The sequence below is a fragment of the Sinocyclocheilus grahami genome, unplaced genomic scaffold, assembly GCF_001515645.1.
Source record: "Sinocyclocheilus grahami isolate Dianchi unplaced genomic scaffold, SAMN03320097.WGS_v1.1 scaffold1061.1, whole genome shotgun sequence".
Taxonomy (NCBI): Eukaryota; Metazoa; Chordata; class Actinopteri; order Cypriniformes; family Cyprinidae; genus Sinocyclocheilus; species Sinocyclocheilus grahami.
The window spans coordinates 49,685-68,905 of NW_015506240.1; the positions used below are offsets into that span (position 1 = coordinate 49,685).

Here is a 19,221-nt window from a genome sequence, read left to right on the forward strand (position 1 = left end):
ACGAAGCGGATATCGTCCTCTTTTGGAAGGCAAAACAAAGTAGTTTCGCTTTCACAACGAAACACAGCGCCTTCACGACATGGCGGCGGCAGCAACAACAATACTACAGCGAGATTAAAAGTTACGCCTTCTTTCTTTGCGTGAACATTTGGGCGGTGTTATGCAAATCTTCCCACATAGTGATGTAGATATGTGGGGGCGTGTTAGAACCAGCTGTTTTAGGTAGGCGTGGCTGACTCTTAACTTTTATAAAGAATATCTCTTTGGATTTGAGACTTTAGTCTTTACAACTTTACAGATCTTCTTTATGCACCAAGAGCTTGTAACACTCCAAAGAGAAAGGAAAAATTTAAATCGCATCATATGACCCCTTTAAATGTCACTGACAACCTCTGTAGTCCCATTTAGTGTCAATGCGTTTTTCAAGACAAGTCGAGCTTTAAGGAGGTTTTACTAATGTATTTTATGTCATAGAACAAAATGTTAAAGTGTCTTACGCTTGTGTCCACCATATATCTTATTTCAGGCATTTAACCAAAAACCCATTCAAAAAAACCAAAGAGCAAAAATGCTAATTTCTGGGTTTTGGCCGACAAAAATGCACTCTATACTGTACTTGTGACACCTAGCCCTAGTAGTTTTTTTTAAGTTTAAGTGTGCAATTTCACTGAAATTGCATGTTTCAAGTGTACATTATTTAGCATTTTCATATGTTTACGAGGCCCTCACCTATGCCTCGTGTCAACTCCACCCTCGCCACTGACACGCTTAAAATAGACGCCTCTCTAAAACACTCTGGATTTTACACATGCATGTGAAGATTTGGGAAAGCACAAGGTACAACACTGACGGGTTTTGTTAAACACGTTCAGAATTCATAAATAACATTCCTAAATTGAACTCTTAAAAAGAATAAGAACACACAGTGCTAAAAACAAAAAATGTGGTCATTTAATGCATTAATTCAACACTGATTTCCCCATAAAAGCCTTCAATTAAGATGTATTTCCTCCCTCATCATGTGACATTCACACGTTTAACTAGGAAGGCATTCACGCGCTCTCGCTAACACCTACAGATGTGGTCTCCACACTTCCTCTGAAGCTGACCGCACCATCAGTGTAAACTCCTAATGATCTAAACCCAGCAGTGTCACTTCTGGCTTAGTAATTGTACGTTAGAGCGTAAAGCGCACACAGGCTATGTATATACCTCCAGCCCAACCCGCTAATTAGCTGAGGCATGTTTGCTTTCCTTCTGTCTCCTAATGATGCCTGCGATGAGAGAGAGAGAGAGAGAAAATCAGCCCGTACTGCCACTCTTGCCTGCTAACAGTCACCAACAATTAAATTATACAGAAAAGCTGCTCCACTTCAACTGCCTTTCATTTTAACCTCCTGCGACCCTGCATCCTCATATGAGGACATTATATTTTAATGAATTTCTCTGAGACTGTACATGCCACAGTTTTAAGTCTGGATGTCCTGTACAGAGCACATTCAGGGCTTTTCAGCGATACTAAATGTTTGGATGTTTCACTATGACCACTCCCTCCCTTGGTCTTCAAAAATGTCTGATATTAATTTAGTGACACTCTTATGGAAATATGATAATATTTTGTAAATTATCATTTAAATTTGACTAATTTTTAAACTGTGTGTCATACATCAACATCTCAGGAAAATGTTATGGGGTTTCAAATCAAAATATGACTTTCTGTTACGAAACAGGATGTTGATTTCATACATGTCCTAATATGAGGACACCGGGACTAAAAGCATGTTTATTACGCATTTTGGGAGACAATATATTTCAATATTCCTATGAAATATTATATATTATTATGAAAATCTTGTCAATTATTACTCCCATTATTACACTTCTTTTTTCATTACATGTTGCCCCAAAAACACATTAATATGCAAATTAGATTTAGTTTATAGATACATTATATATAATGAGAAAACCTGTTTATGGCTATTTTACACACATTTTGCATGAAGAAAAATGGTATATCAAATAATTCTGTTATAACATAGTTGAGAATTATCTTTATTCATAGTTTGGTCAAAAAAATCCTGAAAACTAAAAATGTATTGGTGATTTTAAAAAAATCTATTGTTTTTGCCTATGCATGTTTATTCATGTCTTTTTATTTTTTTTAAAGAAATTGAGTCCCGATGTCCTCTACCAAGGACGTAGCATAACTTATGAATGAAATATCATTAAAAAAATGCTCTAAACAATGTAATGACATTGAAATACTAATTTTGTCCTAAAATGTTTTGCTGGGTCTTAAGAGGTTAAGATATAAACTCTTAGCGCTTCATGATATAGTTTCTTAAAGGAATAGTTCACCCAAAAATTTAAACTTGCTTGACAGTCTACTCACCATCAGGACATCCAAGATGTAGATAAGTTTATTTCGTCATCAGATTTGGAGAAATGCAGCGATACATCACTGGCTCACCAATGGATCCTCTGCAGTTAATGGGTGCCGTCAGAATGAGAGTCAAAACAGCTGATAAAAACATCACAATAATCCACATGCAATCCACACCACTCCAGTCCATCAGTTAACATATTGTGAAGAGAAAACCTGCATGTTTGTGAGAAACAAATCCATCATTAAGACATTTTAACTTTAAACCTTTGTGTTTTGACTGTTTTACTTGTAAACGGTGCTTGATCTGTGCAGATTTCTCTCATGATTCAGACCAGATGACTTTTTCACTGGAGAAAGCAATATTATGGATTATGACTCCTAAAAACATCTTAATGATGAATTTGTTTCTTACAAACATGCAGCTTTTGGCTTCTCAAGACATTAACTGATGGACTGGAGTGGTGTGTGGATTACTTGTGAATTATTGTGTTGTTTTATCAGCTGTTTGGACACTAATTCTGATGGCACCCATTCACTGCAGAGGATCAACTGGTGAGCAAGAGATGAAATGTAAAATTTCTCCAAATCTGTTCCCATGAAGAAACAAACTCATCTACATCTTGGATGGCCTGAAGGTGAATGCATTGTCAGCAAATAGTCATTTTAAGGTGAACTGTTCTTTTAACACTGCAATAAATTATTTTGTCTTGTTTTTCACTAAGAAATATCTAAACATTATTTAAAACTAAATTGCGTTAATATGGTAATCATTCTGTACCATGGAGTATATCAAAATACATTACATTTATGCAAGTGACTTGCATTGCATTCAACATTTGATCAATTCATGCATTCCCTGGGAATCGAACCTACAAACTTCGCTTTCCTAATGCCATGTCTAGGGCTGGGTATCGAGTTCGATACTTTTTAGGCACCGACCGAATTGCCTCGATACCATCGAATATCGAAAAACGTCTCGTTGTTTGGTACCAAATTTCGATACCTAAGGGGTTAATCTCATCAGCGTCAGTGAGCCAATTAGCCTACAGCACTAGCCGGTGTGTTCGACTAGAAGAGGTGCGACACTGAGACACTGATTTATTGTGTTGGTTACATTTTGTTCCTTTGTGCAGTGGCTCAGGAGATGAGTCTTTGAGTTTGTATAAACATCAACAAGCTGAAAAATAAAACCAAAGTATTTTTTTTTAGATAATGTAATCTCGTTAAAATTTATTTCATAAAATTGGTATCTGAAAAAGTATCGTTTAGGAACCGGTATCGAATTCAAGGTATCGGTATTGAAAATTTTTGAACGATACCCAGCCCTAGCCAAGACCTAATTCGCCATGGATTCCCTTGAGATTTTCCTATGGGTTTTTATAATTGGGTTTTTCCAATTCATGAGTAAAATATGGTCTGTGGTAAATATAAGTTGATTATACTTGGACGTTTTGTTGAACAACGTAAACCGTTTTGTTGAGCAACTTGCACACCAAACATTCTTATGTAGTTACTTATTACAAACATACATTTTAAAAATGAACAAAACTGCAGTATGGGTGCATGTAATTTATGTTATAGAGCGTTATTTTACTCATTAAAACCCCCATTGAAAACTCATAGGAAAACCTTGCCAGAAATAGGAATAGCATGTATTATCTATCTTATCTGTAAAAACTTCACAAAACTCTCAGAGTGGCAAACTCATATGGGTTTTGTACACTTAGAATCCGACTGAACAGTAAACATATTTTGCCATGTGGCCGACTATAAATGCTTCAACTCCTGCCTCAAAAATGCGCACTCCACTTTGGGACAAAAATAAAAGAGGAAAACTGGTGAGAGATTTGAAACTCGAGTCTCCACATTTTTATCTCTATTTAATCTCATGGCAGTCTTATAGAAACAATTGAGATATTATAGAGATCTCAGTGTTTTTCAGTCCAAATGCATGCTCCGATCATCTGTTTTTGTCAGAATTTAATGATAAACATTTGAAGTTCACAGTAAAAATACCTCGGAGTTTAGATTTAGGCAAATCTGAGCACAGTTTGAGACATTAAATGTCCTCTGAAACTCAAAAGGAGACACATATGAAGGCTTTTTTCCCCTCAAGAGAAACATCTGAGAAGCATGAAACTCAAAAGTCATTATTTTCTTTCCATTTAATATATTGGGAGTCTAGAAGAAAACTTTGCAATGTTACCGAGATCTTTTTTTCTTCTTCTGTCCAAATGCATGCTCAGATCATTTGTTTTGGGAGAATTTAATGAAAACTGCACAACGTTTACACTGAAATTACATTTAGGCAAATCTGAGCACAGCTGAGACATTAAAATATCCTCTAAAATCTTAAGGAGACACATATGGGGTCTTTTTTCTGAGAGGCATGAAACTTAAACATAAACTCTTATTTTCTCCATTTAATCTCACGGCATGTTTGTAGCAGCAATATATTTACGAAAGAGATCTCATTCACAACTTTTCTTTCCTACAAGGTTGTTCGATTCCAGATATTCTCTAAATCGAAGAGCAGAGAGATCATCTGTCCCTGCCTCTGACAAGGCCATTGCTCCAGACTCACAAAAGAATACTCCAACTTCATTGAGTGAAAGGCAACACAAAGCAAACAAACCCCCAAACCGCTGTCACGCCACCCCTCCCCAGCAGGCCTCCGCTGCTCTCCCCTCCTTCTCAGCTCCCGCTATTCAAGGGAAATGTGTATTTCCCACACTGGAGTTGTCCAGCAGGGTCTGCCCGGCAGGGGTTTTGCCTCGGGGTGAACGGGGAGACGGACTAGAGGTTACATCAACACACACACCGCTGCGGCATGTCACATCCTCACCGCCGGTTGCCTTGGCGCTATTAGCCAGCAGCTCCGGGCCAGGAGAGCAAAAACCGAGCTGCTCTACGTCTGTACCTCGAGGATTTTTTTTTTCTTTCGCCAAGTCGTTTATTACACATGGGTTTTTAAAAGCCTCCTTATCCCATTTACTCAGAATTATGATTACTATATGATCATTTCACAGTGCTGGTAACCTGCAATTATGGCGACGTTGATGAAGGACAAAGGTGAACATCTGCATTTAATAAATACTGCCCTGACAAACGGCACCCTTTAATCACTCACTGTCTGTTTTATATGCTACTGATGCGTTTGACAGACAAAACGCTCCAGACAGAAAAACTCAACTGTAATTACAATAGAAAGAAACACTGAATGAAAAAAGAACCATTGTTTCATTTGTTAACAAATACATTAGTTAGCATGAACTAATTAAGTTAATTTTAGCATTTACTAATACATTATTAAAAGCAAAAGTTAGATCTGTTCATTTTAATAAATGGACCTGAACTGTCATGAACTAACAATGCACAACTGTGTTTTCATTAAGATTAATAAATACTGCAATAAACATCCTGCATTAACTAATGGTAACTAATTACACAAATAATGAATGAAGACAGAACCAACAAGTGAATGAAAGTGTGACAGAGGAAGAGGAATAGGGAAAAGACTGCAAACAAATGAAAAAGACAGGAAAAATTAAAGGGTAATGGCAAATGGACAAATTAAGAAAGAATTAACATACAGAAAAAATAAAAAGGTAAGAGGTAAGAACGACTGTGCAACAATAAAAAACAAAAAAAGAAAAAAAAGAAAGAAGCGAAGAATAAAAACGACAGGAGAGAATGAAATACCAACTTAAAGTCAAAGTGAAAGAAAGCAAAAAAAAAAAAAACAAAGGAAAGAGAGAAAGCAATAAAGAGCAAAAGAAAGCAAAAAAGCATGAATGTGAAAAAAATAATGAATGAATGAATAAGTGAACAACAGTTTCTGAAAAAGACAAAAAGCAAAAGAAAGTGCAAACCAAGAAAGAAAAATGAAGAAAAAAAGAAATTAAAAAACAAATAAATGTGCCAGACAAAATAGGCAATGAAAAAGGACAAAAGAAATAGCAAAAGGAACTACTCGGTTACAACAGATTTCAGATTACGATGACTCTGCCATCACATCTGGAGCACAAGTCTCAAAACACAGAACCACCAAACCTGCATCACCATTCTCTCTGCAACATCATCTCAAACACACACACGCATCCAGCGCTGACCTGGCCGTCCCGCGGTGACGAACAGGTGCCGGTCATTAGGCCCGACGCTGCTACCTTCCCCTGTAAGATGTGCGTAAATCCTTGTTGTGGAAAATGAAAGAGTGAAAGTAGTTCTAATTACAAAATGTAAATATTGAGTTTTCCCACAATGGGAAACAGACCACCCAAGATGCAAAACAACCCCCATCCCCCTCCCTCCCGCTCCCCTTCTCTGTCTCTTTCTCTCGGCTGTCCTGTCAGAGCGACCGAAGAAGGAAACCGTTTGAGCATCACCAAACGTAAATGCACACATACCAGACGTGCACATGCGTACATGAGCGGCCGCTGACATCACTGCATCATGCTTGCGTAACAATCCATTAGCCGTGACCTCCAAACGTAACATCTATTCCTCTGGTCCTTGTGCAAAAGCTCGCTAAACACCCAGAGGTTCAGTGCACGCTTTCGGAGTCACAGGTGAACGTCAAATACTTGCCTTTATGGTGCTAAATACCTTTAAATGGCCTCCATGAGACTGTTCTCCACATATGGAATTGAGCAACATGTGGTCGGCATGGACCGAGCCCCGGGAGTTGCCATTTGTTGACGTTTGTTTGTACGGAGAGCATGTCGGTGAGTGATGGGCAATGGAAGTGAATGAGGGCTCAGCTGGGATCTAGAGCTCTGCCCCTCTGAACTCGAGATGTCTTCATTCTGAAGGTGTTCTAGAGGCCCTAAAACACCTCAGTTCAGAGCTGTTCTTCACCCCTTAGATGCTGGTTTGGTTCTACACTCTTAAAAATAAAGGCTCCAAAGGGGAGTTTGCACAGCAATGCCATAGAAGAACCATTTTGGGTTCCTTAAAGAACCTTTCAATGAATAGTTAAAAAACTGGAATGGAATGCTGGAGTGGAATGGAAAAGTTCCATCATTTCTAAAAAGTAAGTTTTGGAAGAAACATTTTGGTTCCTCAAAGAACCTTTCAGTGAACAGTTCTTAAAAGAACAATTTTAAAAATAAAAAGATTCTTTACAGGCATTTATGGTTCCACGAAGAACCTTGAACATTCAAAGTATCTTTTCATTGCACAAAATGTTTTTTGCACTCTTAAAAATAAAACCACTTTGGGTTCCCAAAAGAACCCTTTCAGTGAACAGTTCTTAAAAGAAGCATTAGTGTGAAGAACATTTTAATAATCTAAAGAACCTTTTGTGCAATGGAAAAATTCCATGAATGTTAAAGGTTCTTCATGGAACCATACATGCCAATAAAGAACCTTAATTTTTAAGAGTCTACAGTGGAAAAATGTTCTTTAGATAATCAAAATGTTCTTAAGAAATGTTCAATGTATGGTTCTCTGGGGAACCAAAATGTTTCTTCCAAGGTATCACCATTTGCTTTCTTTTTAAAAGTGCATTTTTCCCCCCACTAGAAAGAACCTTTTGTGGAATGGAAATCTTCTTCATGGATGTTAAAGGTTCTTCATGGAACCATCAATGCCAATAAGGTATTCTGTTCTGACAGCCAAATGTTGCCTAATTGTTACATAATTAACCTACCTACAAACAAGCATATCGCAATGCTGTCTGCTCTTTGAAAACACATTTCAACACAGTAACTTAATTCCTATGAGAGTTATCATTAATAGAATCTATATCAATCAATTCCAACTTTTATTTTAGATGGGCATGGGAAATAAAAGTGACTGGAATTTGAGTTTTATGAGTTTTAGAACACAAGTATTCTAGTTAAGCATCTTTATGCCATCAAGAAATGCTTTCAATGCAACAGTCAGAAACGATGTAATATATAAACTCTAGAGATGCCTCTTTTTTTTTTATACTAGATGGCATCATTCTAGAGGTGTTTCAGTGGTGCACGACCCTGTGAACTCTAAACGGCTTTATTCTACAGGTGCTTGAGAGGGATCTGCAGACGATTGCGACAAACCCCTTAAGTTAAGAAAACCTAGTGATCATTTGTTTATAATTATAACTAAGAGTTGTTTTAGCTTAAGAAGTTTGTTGCAACCGGGCCCTGCCCTTTCGCTCTAGAATGATCCATTCTACACACTGAAAAATAAAGGCTCCTTATTATCATCGATGGTTCCATGAAGAACCTTTAACATCCACGGAATGGACTTTCCATTGCACAAAAGATGATGTGTTTTTTTTAAGAACCGTTCACTAAAAAGTTCTTTGAGGAACCAAAAATGGTTCTGCGAAAACCCCATTTTAAAATGGGACCCATCTACAACACATCCAGAGACTGAACTCTAAATCATTTAATTTTAGAGCCATTCTAGAGAATTGGTTTACAACACCTAATTGCTAAATTTCTGAATTTTCCCAAACATTTGACACCGTGCATGTGCAATGAGCAAAAAAAGACAGACTGTGTAACACTAACATGTCTGCTTTCTTTAACATCTAGCAAAAGCAATACAAGTGCGGTATATTTTACAGTTTGGTGCATCATTATTGCTGTCAGTGAGCAAATAAATATATCACAAAATTCTCATAAACACACCTGCACAGCATAAACAGTTCAAAGATGTTAATAATACCTCTTTAAGTCTACTTCAGCGCTGTTTGGGGAAAACTGCGTCCCATAAGTTGTTCTTACTGAGCACAAATCATCAAACAGTTCATTCTTCAGCCAAAAGGCACATTTCATGTGGAGGGTGAAAGGGGAACTTACCTTGCGGGTTTCTGCTGGCAGAAGCGCCGGCTGGCTGCTGGACAAAGGCGATCAGAGCGACGCTGAATAATCCAAAGCCAGCGCGCATCAGAACAGACATGAACATCATGTTAAACACCTTGAACCTTCAAATAAAAGCGGACAATTGCGAGACTTTGAGTCCAAGCGTGGATGAAGCTTTATTCCCGGCGCTGGAAACGGAGCGTCTGTTAAATGAGAGAGAGAGTGTGTGTGTGTGTGTGTTTTATTTCTTGGTCTTGCGGAGATTGTGTGCGCGGAGAGCAGGAGGAGAAACACGGTCGGGTTGAGCGCTCATGATCTTCAGTCCTGCAGGAGACATAGACACAGAGAGAGAGAGAGAGAGAGAGAGAGAGGAAGGGGGAGGAGAGATGCACCACAGCGCGTTGCTCTCTCTCTCTCTTCTCTGATGGTAAGGCAATGGTTCTTTATTGGGAAATGCAAAATCAATGAAAAGTTCTAGACATAATAAATGCAAACACATTAATTGTGCGGTTAATGTTTTTGCTAATTATTTAAAATGTAAGAACACAAGAAATTGTCAAACTAAAATACCAAACACGCTTTTGGCTGCATAAGAAAATAAATGGCTTAAGTATTGCATGTTTATTTCTAAAGGGCTGTTATTCATCCAGTTATTATCATGCTGTGACTGTTTTCATGCATTAAAGAACCGTTAAATAAAACATTCATTTCTACAATAGTTTATCATACCGTCAGTTAGATTATCCATTTTAGCCTACTTAAAAGTTATTTATTTAAAGTTAAAAATGCTAGTATTGTCCTTCAGACTTAAAAAGCTCAAATTTGGCTGCAGACAAAAGCAAATCTCTTTACTAGCTCATTTACCTGTTCAATTTGAATTTCATTTGTACAGTTTTAATGGTTAAGTGTTCAATAACAGATTGGGAGGAAAGGTCCTTTTAAAGGGGTCATATGATGCGATTTCAAGTTTTTCTTTCTCTTTGGAGTGTTACAAGCTGATTGTGCATAGATAAGATCCCTGAAGTTGCAAAGACTAAAGTCTCAAAACCAAAGAGATATTCTTTATCAAAGTTAAGACTCTGCCACGCCCCCCTAAAACGGCTCGTTCTAATACGCCCCCACATATCTACCTCACTATGTGGAAATATTTGCATAATGTGGGCCAAATGTGCATGCAAAGAAAGAAGGCGTGGTTTCAGTAACCGCAGTTAGTGTTGAAGCAGCATGTCAGGGAGACGCTGTGTGTTTCTAGACGAAAGCAAAAGCACTTTATTTGGCCTTCCGAAAGTAGATGCATTTAGGAATCTTTAAGATGACTTACAACAGAACAGCAATGCATTTTATGGACGACCGTTTCGTGAACTTAGGAGAGGAGGTAATTCTGACTTTGCTATGACAATCTGGCGCTTCTGAATCAGCTACTGTTTTGTTATTAGTTTAAGTATTTGCTATTGACTGTTCAAATGCAGAGTTTTGTGCATCGTGTGAGTGAGTGAGTGAGAGACAGGGTCACATCACAGTGGAGTCAGCTGTCTTAACCGTGGCTTGTGTACTGCAAACACATACCAGCTTCATCACTGTGTCTGTCACGCGACTCTGTGCCCCTTCGGGCTTGAACTGATGGTAAAACTAATGACATTATTTACTGTCTTAACATTTATTTTGAAAGATGAAGCTCGCGATTATAGTAAGGGGCGTTACATTTCCGACGAGTGCTTGCGGTGTTCGGCCAATCACAATGCACTGGGTCAGCTGGCCAATCAGAGCAGACTGCGCTTGTCAGAAGGAGGGACTTTGTAGAAAACGAAGCGTTTGAGAGAGGCGGGGCATAGAGGACCTACAATAATGTACAGTATTTGAAAAAGAATGTGTTTTTTGAACATTAAAGCATGTCAACATATTCTGTTACACCAAATACACAAAATAATGATCTTTAAAAAAGCATCATATGACCCCTTTAAAGGAATAGTTCACCCAGAAATTCCTCTTGAAGGGATAGTTCACCCCAAAATGAAAATTCTGTCATTAATTAGCGTATTGACCCGAATATAAGACAATGTTTTTTTCTTGGAAATACATCTGAAAAAACGCGGTCGTCTTATATTCAGGGTCTAGACGTTGACATGTCAATAATACACCCACAACAATACGTGGTGCCAAATACGCATAAAACGAGTGTGACATGAAATACGTAATGTAATGCATGTTGTAAAGATCACAAGTAAAAACAAAAACAAAAGAAAAAGAAAAGCTTACAGCTGCATGAGTCGTGACTGTCACGTTAGCCTGATGGGACCAAACTCTCTTTGTGATTTTAAAATGTAACACAAATTAAGATATTTTTGATGAATTCTGAGAGCTCTCAGACCCTGCATAAACAGCAACGCAACTGAAATGTTCCCAGGAAAATCAGTCCATGTGACAATTTCAGTTTTGCGAAGCTACGAGAATACTTTTTGAGCGCAAAGAAAACAAAAATAACAATTTATTTAACAATTCTTCTCCCCCGAGTTATGTCTTCCGCCATTTTGGAGAGTACCCAAGAGCGTAATCGACGTAATCAGCATTGTTTACGTTCGGGGGAGAAAGCCGCGCATGAACGTAATCTGTGTAATCAGCGTTGTTTGCACTTAGGGGAAAGCGTGCATATGTGTTGTGATACTCTAAAATGGCGGAAGACGTAACTCGGGGGAGAAGAATTGTTGAAAAAATTATGTTATTTTCTTTGCGCTTAAAAAAGTATTCTCGTAGCTTCGTAAAACAGATGTCACATGGACTGTTTTACCGATGTCCTTGCTACGTTTCTGGGTCTGGGAACATTACAGTTGCGTTGCTGTCTATGCATGGTCTGTATTCATCAAAAATATCTTAATTTGTGTTCCGAAGATGAACGAAGGTCTTACGGGTTTGGAACACCATGAGGGGGAGTAATTAATGACAGAATTTTAATTTTTTGGGTGAACTATCCCTTTAAAAAAAAAAAAAAGTTGCTGACTGTTTACTCACTCTCCGGTCATCCGAGATGCAGATGAGTTTGTTTCTTCATCAGATTTGGAGAAATGTAGCATTGCATCACTTGCTCACCAATGGATCCTCTGCAGTGAATGGGTGCCGTCAGAATGACAGCTGATAAAAAAATTAATAATCCACAAGTAATCCACACCACTCCAGTCCATCAGTTAACATCTTGTGAAGTCAAAAGCTGCGTGTTTGTAAGAAACAAATCCATCAGGACGTTTTAACTTTAAAATGTTGCTTCTAGCTAAAATAGGAGTTATAAATATGAGTTACTAAAATACTGTTTTTGCTTGAACTGTGCATATTTCTCTCCTGATTCAGACAAGACAACTTTTCACTGGAAAAAGCCATATAATGCAGTATGACTAATAAAAATGTTGCAATAATGGATTTGTTTTTTTACAGCAGCATTTCTCTTCACAAGCTGTTAACTGATGGACTGGAGTGGTGTGGATTACTTGTGGATTATTGTATCAGCTGTCATTCTGACGGCACCCATTCACTGCAGAGGATCCATTGGTGAGCAAGTGATGCAATGTTACATTTCTCCAAATCTGATGAAGAAACAAACTCATCCACATTTTGGATGGCCTGAGGGTGAGTAAACCATTCCTGCATATCACTGCACAAACCAGCAGTTTCTCGTATGAACGGCAACACATTTCGCTTCACCAAGTGCGCAGACGAGTTTCTTTCTTTCTGACCTTGCAGGAATTCACAATCAGCAGCGGGACTGAGCGCGGGTGAGTGGGGGGTTGCCATGGAAACGGCTTCCGTGGGGCAACAGAGGTCAGACGCTCCGGGAGCCACGCGCAATTCATGGATTCCCTCTCATCTCGCCACAAACTCCTGAAAGCATGTGCAGCCGAGACACGTCGAGCGACTGATAATTGATCCTCGGTTTACATACTTCGGCGCAGATTCGCATCCCGAAGGCATTTGCTTTGCAGCTCCTCGCGCACCGCATCCCACGTACAGAAAGATCGTAGGCAGCCAGAATAATCGTGTCAGAACAGGCCTGTTCAAGCACTAAAATGATTCAGGGTTTTCTACAGAGGACAATTAACCCCTGCAACAATTAAAAAACATGCCAGAGGTGTGACTTCACGCTTGAACCTCCAAAAGAACGATGGAAAATTAAACTCCTGGATGGAGTTTTCTCGGAAACTTAAGTCACCCTTGTCTGAAGGGTCCTTCACGACTTCAGACATCTGGTGCGATTGCAGCTCGCGTTTACCTTTGGCCTTTCTGCCGGTTTCATAACAGGGAATTTACCGCAGCTTTTGTTCTGGAGAAAGTCGGCCTCATTATTCACACATGCAAACAAAGCGAAATGAAATCACAATAGACTCAATATCGCCAGATAATTGTTCGGAACATTCCTCTGGCTCTCATGTTATAACTCGAGGTCAGGCCTCCGAATAACAGATTCCATGCTGTCATTAAACATTCAGCTCCAGTTGTTCTCCAAACTTCCTCCTGCTGTCAAGCCCCAGTACAGTTCAACAAAGGCAGACGGAGGCAAGCTTCGGCCTGTCCCTGCTCCATCATTATACTGCGCTCGCCGAAGTTACTGTTTCGTTTTTATGCTTCGCCTTTTTGAAATGAACTGCTTCAAGGAACTTGAAATGAACAGCTTTCTGCACTGTAATATTGTCCACCTGGATGTGAGAACTGGGTCACAGCGCAAAGCTCTCAAACACCTTCCCGTCAACACTGAATCCATATTCTGGTCCTCACAAGACATATTTATTTTGAAATTTGGTAAAAGCGTGCTTAATTTAGTTACTATGCATGCTATGATATGATGCTAATATGAGACTTCTGTACGTCTCTATCACATATCACATATTTTGCCATTAGTCACACAAGTCGATTGGACCACCCAACGGACAGATGTTTTGTAACATCATGCAGGATATTTGGATTGTCTTGTAAGCTTCATCAACCTGGATTTGCCCACACAGTTCTTGAGTATACTAGAGTCTGAGTCATGCAATTAGACTAAACCAAGCTCAGTCTCGCTGCATCTCAGAGAGAGACACCATTCCCTCTTTATCTGCTCGATGGGCTTCTGAAGGACTCGACTCGTCTGACTTTAATCTTTCAAAGGAGAAACAGATTTAGCAGATTGCAGAAAGTCTCGGGCAGATTTCTGGAGCCTGATGGAAACTCTCCAGGTGCGCTCCGGGGACATCTAGAGGTGGAGAGGAGCAGCCCAACATACAACTGATGATGAGCGTCAGAGGGGACATGAAAAATGTCTTTGCTTACACACCTTTAAAAAACATTACATTTTTGCAAGTCCTCTGCAAAGTTTCAATGCTGGTACTTCATAGTGATAATATCAGTTCAAGCTCTCAAAAGGACTAAAAAAACTTAATTGAAACACTTTAAAATAAATCTGTGTGTCCATATGAAATTTTTGAATTAAAACAACATTGAATAAGTTATAGATCAGAGTTTGGTGAATATATTATATATAGCTACTTGACTGGTATTAAGTCTCTTATGCTCATCAAGACTGCATTTGTTAAAAATGTTGTAATATTATTACAATTTAAAATACTGGATTTCAAAATGTAATTTATTCCTGTGATCAAAGCTGAATTTTCAGCATCATTACTGCAGTCTTCAATGTCACGTGATCTTCAGAAATCAGTATAATATGCTGATTTATTATCAATGTTGGAAACAGTTGTGCTGCCTAATATTTTTCTGGAGCTTTTAATACTTTTTTTTAGGATTCTTTGATGAAAAAGAAGTAAAAAAAAAAAAACAGATAAGAATTTTCACCAATTTAACATTCTTGCAGAAAAAACATATTAATTTCTTATAATTATAATAATAGTAATAAACATTTAAAACAATAGTAATTAAATGCATACATAAATCTACCTATATATCACAAGTATTTCACAAATAATTACACAGAAAAAAAATTCAACAACTGAAATAGTATTTTCTTGTAAAACATACTGCAATAATCAGTTTTAGTTATATATTTTTATAACTGTGTGGCAGATGATAGAGACCATACTGTTAAGCTCTCAGAAGGACAAAAAAACAAAACCAAACATCATTAAAACACTGTAAAATAGGTATATGTCCGTATGAATGCTTTTCAAACTTATTCAGGATTTAAACCACAGTAAATAAGTTGAAGGTCAGAGTTTGCTGGAGACACAGGTATGATAGGGATGTGGGGTTGTTGTTGTTTGAGTTTAGTCACGACATGGACTGCTATCACAATCAGGGCTGAGGAGATCAGGTGGAAACCTCTCTGGACGCAATTAAACGATATCTGAGCAAGATTAAGGCACTGCTCCAGAACCCGGTGAGCAGCCTACCTAGACAGCATTTTAATGCATCATAGACTCTAAAATGCTGCTGGCATTAAAACACAGATGACATGACAAATACTAAAAAAAATGCATGTCAGTTTTTTAACCCAAATAATCCAGGTTGTTATGCAAATTGTATAATTTGTTTTAAATAAGAATTATTTTAATATTTCTTATATAAAATATTTGTAAATTAATATTATATATATATATATATGTATATAAAATAATAATATTGAACTATTTAAAAAATATTTTAATATTATGTATATTTTAATATAATTGAATATATGACATCACATATGTTATTTACAGAGAAAACAGTGTCAGAATCCAATGTGGCATGTTCGGTAAATAAAAAAAAAATACATTAATAAAATAAAATAAATATTTGTTAAATAAATAAACGTTTAATTCAATTAACAACTGACTACTTTAGCAAATGTTTGCATGACGGACTTATTTTTATTATTATTAAAACATTACATTAACACATACAATATTAGCTATGCAACATACTAATGGCAAATTTTAAGTCAAATATGATTATTATTGTTGTTAAGCAACACTAAAATTAAAACCATTAAAAAACATTTTTGTATACTTGAAATAAAATGAAAATAAGTGTTAACGAATATAAAATAAAATATAAAAATGGCAACTGAAAAAAGTCAACATTTCTCTCTCTTTTTTTTTTTTTTTACCTTTAAGTGCTGAAATAACTGAGACCAAATAAACTAATACATTAAAAACGTATGTAGGCATGTTTAAAAAAAAAAACACACAAAAATGTAACAAAAATTAAAGTGAAGACAGAAAATATAAAAATAAAATCTAATTCAAAATATTAACAAAATCACTTAGATTCCATTTCAATGAGATGCTGCCTATGAAGGCAAGACAATGAATCAGCTTAATCTGTGTTTGTATGGAGTAGCTGTGAGGGTAATTGCTGAAGATATGAGCTCAGCAGATCATCTATGCTGATTGCTCTGGTAATCAGTTTAAGTAGGTTCTCATGAGGTCTCAGCCTACCTGCAGAATGAGGCACTTGGGCCTGCACAGATCATACGGGCGTAATATGAAAATAATCCCATGACATCATTCCGCCTGGTGTTTTTCTAGTAACGTTACACGTTGGTCTACAAGCCAACATGTCTCTCCTCAAGCCTAGAACTATTAGATACAAAAACAGCTACCAGGGGTTAGCCATAATGCTAACTTCCCAAAAGAATCCATTAAATTAAACCTCACCCCTTTTCCCCAAAGTCACGCCCTCCAAGGATATGACAGCCAATCAGATACCAGCAAACCCTAAGGTGGTTTAGCTGAGTAGCTTGGGCACTGCGCCCCTGCTGGTAGATGACACAACTACACCATTTTCAATTTATTTCATTATACATTTATTTTTACATTTACATTTAGTCAAGTCTATCTGTCTATCTGTCTGTCTATCTGTCTGTCAGTCTGTCTATCTGTCTGTCTGTCTGTCTGTCTGTCTGTCTATCTATCTATCTATCTATCTGTCAGTCTGTCTGTCATATATCTATCTATCTGTCAGTCTGTCTGTCTGTCTGTCTGTCTTCTACACACACACACACTCACACGCACATTTTCATTTAAACTTAAAATTAAACAAGTTAAAATTTTTATAATTTTGTTGTGTTTATAATTTTTATTAGTTTTTGGTGTTGTTAATGGTCAAATTTAATTTTAATTTTAATTTAATTTGAGTTATTTTGGTACGTCACATTCATTTTTTAATACTTTGTTACTTCATTTAACGTTTAATTAATTTTCGATTATATATATATAATCTAAAATATATATTTTAATTAGTTTTTATTCTTTTTTATTTTATTTTTGTTTTCATTTAAATTTTAGTTAAAGTTTTAGTTATTTAGTTGTGTTTTTGTCATTTTTATTAATATTTATTTATTTGTTCATTTTTTAAAGTGTCAATAGAGTTATATATATTATATATATATATGAAATTATTTGCACAATTTAACTGTTATTAAAATTTGTAGGTACTCACATGAAAAGTATTTTGTTGGAATTTTGTTGACGCAGACTATCATTGGCTCTGAATAAACTATGCAAACTATTATTCCCCCGGGACACTGTCTCCCTTTCCATATCAACAAACAAACAGAAAAGCCCAAATAAATCAGCTCCGAATCTGTCCTAATTGTCCAGTTAGTAGAAATGTCCAAATATCTGAAAAATGTCATAATTAGCGCGAGCTCTTCTGGGAGGCCATTAAAGAAGTTGCTGGTAAACCTCAAAGGTTTCGTAACTATGTTGTTGAAAGCCGCAGTAATGTGGGTTTGAGGAGATCATGATGGCAGCCGGACGCATAACCCTGCGCCATCCTGCGGCTCTGATTCACCATCTTCATCCAGATGTGTGGCCCGGGTCTCTGTGGTTAAAGCGCTCTAGGATGTCGCAATAAAAGGCATTCTCTTCAAATTGGTTGCTTCCTCTTATTCAGCAGATGTGAAGGAGGAGTATTAAAGCAGGCCGAAGTACTTACTTTTGCAGACTGCTTCTCCTAATTAGGCCTAATAAAATACTTTAATGGAATAAAAATGTGCAAAAAGCTACTCACCTTTCAATAAATCAAGTGCATAGACTGCTGTAGGGATGCTCGGGACATGTCCCTACCAATATGTAGCGACTACTAAATTGCCCCTTGCAATAATTTTGATCAAACAATTAAATATATGTGTATGTAACCACTGTTGTTGTAATTTTGATCTGAAATTTTCTCCTAATTAGGCCTAATAAAATACTTTAATGGAATAAAAATGTGCAAAAGCTACTCACCTTTCAATAAATCAAGTGCATAGACTGCTGTAGGGATGCTCGGGACATGTCCCTACCAATATGCAGCGACTACTAAATTGCCCCTTGCAATAATTTTGATCAAACAATTAAATATATGTGTATGTAACCACTGTTGTTGTAATTTTGATCTGAAATAGGTCATACTATTGATATTACCTGAGAAGTTAATATGCTAGAAAACCATGCGCTTAGGACGTACATTTAATACAGTGTTGGGGAAAGTTACTTTTAAAAGTATTGCATTACAATATTGCATTACTCTCTAAAAAAGTAACTAATTACGTTACTTAGTTACTTTTTATGGAAAGTAACTTTTGAGTTACTTTTTAAATCTGGGCAGGGCTTGCTTGTTTTTAAAAATTTGAAATTTTTAAAAAGTTCTTATTTTATAAATGTAAAAATGTGAATCTGAAAATAAGGTTTTGCGAATCATTCTTCAGATTGGGACTTCGGAGCGCGAATCGTGAATAATTTGATTCAGATCAAGTCAAGTCACCTTTATTTATATAGCGCTTTTAACAATACAGATTGTGTCAAAGCAACTGAACAGCATTAATTAGGAAAATAGTGTATCAATAATGCTCAGCTCAGTTCAGTTTAAATAGTCTCTGTGAAATCAAGTCGACGATATCGCTGGAAATGAAGTGTCCCCAACTAAGTAAGCCAGAGGCGACAGCGGCAAGGAACCAAAACTCCATCGGTGACAGAATGGAGAAAAAACCTTGGGAGAAACCAGGCTCAGTCGGGGGGCCAGTTCTCCTCTGGCCAGACAAAACCAGCAGTTCAATTTCAGGCTGCAGCAAAGTCACATTGTGCAGAGGACTCGTCT

At 37.1% G+C, this 19,221-nt stretch overlaps 1 protein-coding gene across 1 annotated transcript in view; it reads right to left on the reverse strand.

Moving 5' to 3' along the window:
• Nucleotides 1-9,516, reverse strand: part of LOC107566224 (signal peptide, CUB and EGF-like domain-containing protein 3) — a 52,182-nt gene extending 42,666 nt beyond the window's left edge. Inside the window, exon 1 of the mRNA XM_016251612.1 lies at nucleotides 9,178-9,516. Coding sequence (XP_016107098.1) covers nucleotides 9,178-9,286 — 109 coding nt within the window. The 5' untranslated portion in view covers nucleotides 9,287-9,516. The remainder of the gene's footprint in view (nucleotides 1-9,177) is intronic.
• Nucleotides 9,517-19,221: the final 9,705 nt, after the last annotated feature.